The 7,626-nt window shown below is 48.3% G+C and overlaps 1 protein-coding gene across 1 annotated transcript in view; it reads left to right on the top strand.

The window, feature by feature from the left end:
• Positions 1-1,302, top strand: part of LOC104532974 (protein unc-13 homolog D) — a 3,547-nt gene extending 2,245 nt beyond the window's left edge. The window contains 3 exon segments of the mRNA XM_029087532.1: positions 373-496; positions 890-1,095; positions 1,196-1,302. Coding sequence (XP_028943365.1) covers positions 373-496; positions 890-1,095; positions 1,196-1,302 — 437 coding nt within the window.
• The last annotated feature ends 6,324 nt before the right edge of the window (positions 1,303-7,626 follow it).

The raw sequence follows: 7,626 nt of genomic DNA, 5'->3' as shown, positions 1-7,626 counted from the left end.
CACACCCCACAGCTTTCCCCCCACAGCACAAGCCAGCAGCCAGGGCAGGTGGCTTTTTTTCCACCCTGCAAACCACATCTCAGACCAAAATAAATATGCTGGGGTGACAAGGGACAGTTTCTCAGGTTGGCTGTCATTTGGGCAGGTCCTCAGGAGAGGTCACTCCTCTTGCAGCCACCCGTGGTTGATCCACATGTGGGCATGGTTGGGGATGCTCCTGCACCCTCCCAGGAGCATGTGCTGGGCTGGGGGGGTGGCAATGAGGGTACCCTGGACCACCCCCCACCCCCCAGTCACCCTGACTGGCCTCGGCTGACTGTGCTGGGGCAGAGGGGGAGGAAGGAGGGGGCTGATGTCTGGACACGCCACCAGGGCTAAACCACCCCTTCGTCCAGCTCACCCTGGAGCCCCGGCACGAGTTCCCTGAGGTGGTGGCTCGGACCACCCAGTGCAAGAGGAACGAGCTGCACCCCCTCTTCGACGAAGCCTTCGACTTGTATGTAGGGGGCTGACACCCACCGTTCCCCCCTCCCCAATCCACACAGCCCCCCACGCTTCAACCAAGCTCCTGCTATGAGGCTGCTGCTCCAGGAACTGGGTCCTGCACTGGGATTTCACTCCCTGCACCCCATGGCGGGGGGTTTAGATGTGGGGGTCTCAGGATGGGCGCTGGCGTAGGGGCACCCCAAACACCTGGGTCCCACAGGCTGGTGTGGGGCTGTGCTGGGGGGGTCCGTGCTTTGAAGGGATTGGGGGCAGCATGGTTGGGGGTTGGCTTCCCACAGAGCATCACCTGGGGAAGTCTGTTTGGTCCCTGGAGGGAAGGGTGAATTTTTGGGATGGAGGGGACGGGATGTGATGGTCCCCTGCCTCCTGTCCCCCCCCACAGCTTGATCCCCCCCGAGAAGTGCCGGCAGGAGGGGGCCTGCCTGCTGCTGACTGTGTTTGACTATGACACTCTGGGGTCCAACGACCTGGAGGGTGAAGCCTTCTTCCCCCTTTGCCACCTGCCCGGCCTCGATGCTGACGAGGACCAGGCTGATGCAGGACGGGTGCCCCAGACCCGCCTCCCGCTCACCCACCCCAAACCCACCGGTATGTGGTGCCACAGCCAGGCTGAGCCCTCCCAAACCCCATGGTGTGGGGAAGGGGCTGCAGCAACATCTCCCCCCATCCCTCCCCTCTTCTCCAGCAGGAGACGAGATCCTCCGGCTGCTGGAGTCCAGGAAAGGGGACAAAGAGGCTCAGGCCTTCGTTAAGCTCCGCAAGCAACGAGCCAAGCAGTCCAAGGAGACAGAGTGAGGGAGGTGGAGGACAAGGGTCCCGAAACAAGGGGGTCTGGACAGTGGGACCTCAGGAGTTTTGCTGGTGCTGGAGCTGGAGTTGTCTGCAGGGACCAAGGGGACCCCTGTGCCCCCCACCACCTCCCATCTCACCCCCACCACCTCCCATCTCACCCCCACCTTCAGGTTGCAATGCTCCCACAAGGCTGGGGAGGGTGGGCACACGGTAGTTGTGGGGATTTCTTTGCCCGTTTGGACACACAACACTACATGGGGGATGTGAAAGTGTGTGGCTGTCCCTACCTGTCCCCATGAGCTTGTCACTGCCGGTGCCGCATCGCCTGGTCGTGTCCCCAACCCTCTGCAATGTCAGGGCAATGCAAACGCATCGTCATCTACTTGGGGTGGGGACAATCTGTGGCCAAACCTGCCTCTTTTTGTTTGTTTGTTTGTTTTTTTGTGGATAAAGCCTCTTATTTTAAATTAAAAGCAACAAAGCTGATGCGTGGGCTGAGTCTGTGCAGGAAGGTTCTCTGGGACAATGGCCAAAGGTTTTGGTGAGGGCTTGGCCGTGCTGAATCAGTCAGGATGTCTTCTGCAGGGGCTCAGGTAGCGCTGTTTGGAGTTACAGGCTGTGGCAAAATATCACCTACACCGAGGTATAAATCAACCAGCTGGGAAAGCTGCCCCAGCCAGTGTCCCTCAACCTGCTGACAGAGCCAGGGGAGCTGGGTTTTGGCTGGTGAAAGAACCTGACAGCACATGCAAGGCCCAGGTCTGGCTCAGGTGTGGCAAAAGGCTTTTAGGATGGATAGTGTGAGGTGGTTTGGTGATGAAAAAAGGGCCCCAGGAAGAATTGTGTGTCTGTGGTGCTGGGTGAGAGGGGATGAGAGCAGGAGCCATCCCTGCCCAGCCTGGCACTGCTGGGTCTGGTCCTGGCACCTCCCTGTGCAGCTTCGTGGGTTGTTTTATTTTTGTGGTTATTTTTTGTTTGTTTGTGGGTTTTTTTGTTGTTTTGTTTTTGTTGTTGATTTTTTTTTAATGTGCATAGTTCCTGTGTGTGTTTTTGTATTTTACCACTGATCATATTGACCTCAGGGCATCTGCTGGAGCTGAAGGAGCTTGGGATCTTGCTGGAGCCTGGGCAGCAAATAAAAGAGCATCATCTGAGCCAAACCCTGTGGCACTTTGGGCTGCTGAGAGCTCAGACACAGCAGGCAGGTCCCTGGCGATGTCCCCAGCCTGTGCCAGGGTCCTGTGTCCCTCTGGTTACAAGACGTGGGCAGCTCTGTGGGGTGCAGCGTGTGTGGGGTGACCCCAATGTAACAGCAAAAATGCCAAGCAGGGCAGGGAGGTTCATAACTATTTGCTGGAGTTTTTTTGGAGCTTGTTTTAGCTGCAATTATTAGGAATTATAATTCCTAATAATATTAGGAATAATATAATAATATTCCTAATTACTAGGAATTATAATTCCTAATAATATGGAGGTCCCTCTGTCCCCACCCTGCAAGGGGGTGGATGTGCTTGAGCTGCAGCAGGTCCCGGAGAGCCACGTCTTGGGGAATTAAAAGCATCACCCTCCCAGGGCCCTGAGCACCAGCTGCATTCTCAGTGGGCAGAGCAACTACTGGGTCAGTTCAGGTCAAGCTCTCGATGCGAGGGTGGGAGGGGGGGGGGAAAAAGCAAGAAAAAAAGCAAAAAAAAAGCAAAAAAAAGCTCCTTTGGTATCTGTGTGACACGAGCAGGCTCAATGGAACCCACAGTAGGAGGGATTAAGGCGCCCTTTCCTCACCAGGAAGCCATTTGCTGGTTTAAACCACTCTTAGCTCTCCAGAGAAATAGGATTTGGGGGAAGGGTCGCTGCTTGTGGGGGAGATGCCGACCCAAGGTGATGTTTCAGCCAGGTTGCTGCTCCTGGAGAGTGAGAGGAAACCCCACACTTGCACTGCACAGCTAATTCGGTGTCGGTACCTGCTAGCTCCTTACTTTATTGCAGGGCTCAGCTGTACGGGGCTGCAGGTTTGAATGTGGTTTTAGCTTATTTTTAACTGTGTGTTTAGAAATGGTTGTGCTCTAACTTGCTCTGGGCTGACAACCCATCACCCAGCCAGTGTGTCCCAGTGAGCAGGGGGCATGGGTCACCCTCTGTTTAGAGGGTTTGGGGTTTTTTTTTTTCCCCACTACATTATCCAAGGTGTTTTAGCTTAATCTTTGCTCAGCTCCAAGCAATTTTGTGGGCCCTTTTCCCACCCCAAACGAAATCACACCCTTTACAAAGGACAAATAAACCTTAAAACAATCAGAGCGTTAACCAACCCCATGGACCAGGTGGAAAATAACCTAAACATTAAAAAATATAGCTTGAAGCATATAAAACCAGCTCCTAGCAAATGCAAGACTGAGGAAGAAGAAATTCCTGTGATCATCATCCTGGTGAAGAACCTCGACACAGGCAGATTGCTGCAAGGCAGGAGGGAAGGGGGCAGGCACTTAATGTCTAGTGATTTAATTGCATTACCAATAAGGTGTAACAGAAATTAAGTGGTGTGGATTATCACTGTGTTCAGACTGAGGGAAAGTGGTTGATGCATCTTGGAAGCGTTAATTAGACCAAAAATAAATAGTAATTCTTGGATCCATATGGAAGTTATGTTCTTTTGGGTGCCAAAACATGAAATTATGTACGTAATGATTGAAATGTCCGTATCCCCCACAGCTGCACAGGCACACAGGGGCAGGCAGAGCTCATGTCCACACAGCCTGGCTCTTGTGGGAGACAATTAAGAGATAAATTCTTGTTCAGACCAAGAATCTGGGTGATAAAACACTCTTTGCTCTGTGGTTTTGCCATTTACAAAGGAGTTTCTGCCTCACCGCATCCCATCATCCTGCCCCCTCTTTCACTGCATCTCACTCATAAAGGTGAAGGGTAACCCCTCGAAAAAGGGGCTTGATCCAGAAGGGAGCTCAGGAATAAATTATTTTTGGTTGTGTGAAAGGGAAAAGGCAAAACTGGCTACAGATCTGTTGTTTTGAGGGCTCCACCGCAAAGATTTCACACCTCCCCAAGCCCCAGAGCAGGGCACAGGGCTGCACATCCACCCCGGGCACGCATGCACACACACACCTGCACACACTGCTTTATTATGTCATTATTTTTTTTTTGTTTTCTTAGCAAAAAAATAAAAATTTATTGTCCTCTAAAAAAAAAAAAAAAAGAATTCATCCTGCCCTTGGAAACTGTGACACAGATTTTTTTTTTTAGTTCTTTCCAGCCCCACATGCAAATTCACTCTGCCAAGAAAAAGAGTCTAAACCAGGTTTCCAACAACCAAAACACATATTTACAGAGTACGAGAGAACGACAGCTGAAATCACAGTTCTATACATGGAATCAACAACACGTTTTACACACCACCGATCACCATTCTGCCAACTTCTACACGGACTAGGGACACTTCTGCCCAGTGCTCTTCCTCCCAGGGAAAGCGAGGAAGAGACTGGTCAAGAATTGCCACCAGAAATACTGCAGTGTGTATTATTATTATTATTATTATTTTAAACGTATACTGTATTTATTTTGTTTTAACATTGGAAGCTACGGAGTGGGGAAGCCCCTGAAATCTCTCCGATGTAGTCACTAGTTTGCAGGAATACTTCACCTTTAAAATACTAGGTTTTACATCAGTAACATCTATTTTGCTGTTGGCCATCACTCCAAGGATTATTATAATTCTGGAGGAAAACACTGGTAATATTCTTCCTTCTCAGATGGGGGGAAAAGGAGAAAGAGAGGAGGTTCAGAGGCTGGTGGAACAGCAATGAATTACTGAGTCCATTCAGCATTACAGGCTTCCTCACAGGGTGAGGACTCCTCTTCATTGTCTCAGCTGCACAAAGCCTTGCAAATGGCTCAGGTTCAGCTTCTGAGATGTATGGAAAATATAAAACCTTTCAGCAGGGGATCAGCTGCAGCGAGCCCCTTGGGGGGGGGGTCTGCTTAAGGAAAATGTTGTGCTCCAGCTCTGAGACTTTTTCCCAGTCCCTCCTGCACCACAGCTGGCGTGTGGCTACATCATCTCAGGTCAGAGCTGATCTAAAAGTGGTCCTGTTAGCCCAAAACCACGCCAAAATTCTTCAGCACCTGGCTACCATCTACAGCTCCAGCCCTGCTTTCATGACATCTGTCTACCAAGAATTGTGTTGTCTTAAGCCATCTGCTTCTATATTGTTTTTCCATAATAATGTAAAAGTTTATTGATCTTTAAGATACTGTGGTATCTTAAGGCTCCCTTCCTTCCCCCAGCTCTTTAGCTCAGAGGTGTCTGACCTGCACACTTAGTCATTGAGGTCAATACTTCCAAAGTTCCCAAAAATTCTGGGAGGAAAATATCATTATCCAATAAAGAGTCTGTGTGAAGAGGCAGGACTCGTATATTCACTGCTGGGCTGCTCATCAAGAAGCCTCGTGCCCCAAAACTGCATTTTCAAGCATGACTCGGCCAAAAAGAAGCCCCCTTAGTTCTGATGTGTCCTGGAAAAGGGAGTTCCTGCTTTAGAATGATGTGTGACAGTACATCACAGGGGCTGGACATATTAGCACCAGGTTTATTTCAACAAGACTTTTTTTTTTCCCCCCAAAAAACACAATGCAGAAGCTGAGCACATACTCTGAAGCCTTAGACACAGTGCTGTGATTAGAGTTCAGCCTCCCTGCCTGGGGCAGGCAGTAACAACTGCTGGAGTGGGTCAGAAATGCTGCCCTTTCCCCCCGTTCTCACTTCACTCAGTTAGGAAATTGTCACAGAAGTGGCCCCCCGAAAATATTCACAAAATACTCCAAGATGAAGTTCTCTTTTCCATCTGATACTTAAGAAAGTAATTCACATTTCAGATTTACTTTTTTTTTTTTTTTTTAAGCAGCAAACAAATTAATAGAAACCTAAATTTAGGAAGTGTTTCTTTTAAGAACCAGAGGAAAGAAAGAAACAGTCTATGTGCTTGTGCAAAGAGAGTGCTGAGATATGTTGGGCTGGGGGAAAGGGAAGGGGATGTGACATCCCAGGGCTAGTGCTAATTCCTTCAGGCTGTTCTGCCATGAGTGCAGGGTGGCAATGGAAAATTAAATTTTAAGGGCCAGAAACAGGGGAAGTTTTGAATTCTTTGGTCCTTCAGTATGAGTTTTAAAATAGAGAATCAAAAGGGAAAAACATGCCTGGAATTTTCCTTGTACCTCCTTGCCTAAGCAGTGTGTCCCCACAGAAACTGGGGACAAATCTCCCTTCCCCCTCACCCCGACAGTCCTGCATCACAACACGAGTGGAATCCCACTGAGAGAGTCAGAGATGCCATCAGGGGACAAGTTCCATCTGAAGAGAAGGGACAAAGAGCCCCTGTGGGAACCAGATGCAGTCACACAGCCAGGTGCTGGGTAGTTCTGGAAAAAAAGAGGGTTGGCCAAAGGCAGAGTCACCCTCAGCAGTCCCACAGGGAGGCAGGAGAGCAGATAAACCACCACGCTAACAAAAAGTGTTACAAACCAATAGCCAAAACAGGTACTGATCAGCTCTGGTTCCTATAAATATTAAAGACTTAATTCAAGATTTTATTTCCTATGATTTAAGTTAGTTACAAAAACTTTTTAGTAAAATTTTTATCTTAATTGGGCTTTTTCCTCCTCCCTCCACTTTATTTTTTTTTAAATTTTTTATTTTTTTTCCTAAAAAAGAAATGTTCACGTATTTTAATAGAAGGTCTTTCCTTAAGATCAGACCAAGGCAGATGTGCTGCCCCATGGCACAGACATTCAAAGGCTATAACCAAACAACATAGCCACAATAATCACTCAACAGTGTCTCTCCATTTAAAAAAAAAAAAAAAATTAAAAAAACTGATGCTAGTTACAATAAAATACACATGGAAAAAAAAAAAAAGCATTTTTACCAAAAAACCCAAAAAACAAGTTAATGGGAAAAACATAAAAAAAGAACTACACAGAGCTGCACTTAAGAGATCATCTGGGAATGCATATTAATCCTTTCCATGTAAAGGAAAGGTGGAATTATGGAAGCAAATCTAATTATGTCTTTGCATTAAATATGAAGCTTTCTGAGAGGCTCCGGTAAAAATTCAGTTTTCCTACAACAGTGGGCTGCTGGAGGTTCCAGTGTTTTTCCAGGTCAGGGAGGGGTGGCACAGGCAGAATTCCTGTGCAAAATAAAAATGTTTAGTCAACTGAGTGGCCTTTTGGTTGAGATCCCAGCAGGTTACTGCAATCCACCTGATGTAAAAATCCAACGGACACACCGGTAAAGAAAGTCACAGGAAAGCTCAGCTACTG

This window comes from Antrostomus carolinensis, unplaced genomic scaffold, assembly GCF_000700745.2.
Source record: "Antrostomus carolinensis isolate BGI_N321 unplaced genomic scaffold, ASM70074v2 scaffold37520, whole genome shotgun sequence".
In the NCBI taxonomy this organism is placed as follows: Eukaryota; Metazoa; Chordata; class Aves; order Caprimulgiformes; family Caprimulgidae; genus Antrostomus; species Antrostomus carolinensis.
Note: the sequence above shows the minus strand (reverse complement) of the source record. Positions and strands in the feature narration are given on the sequence as shown.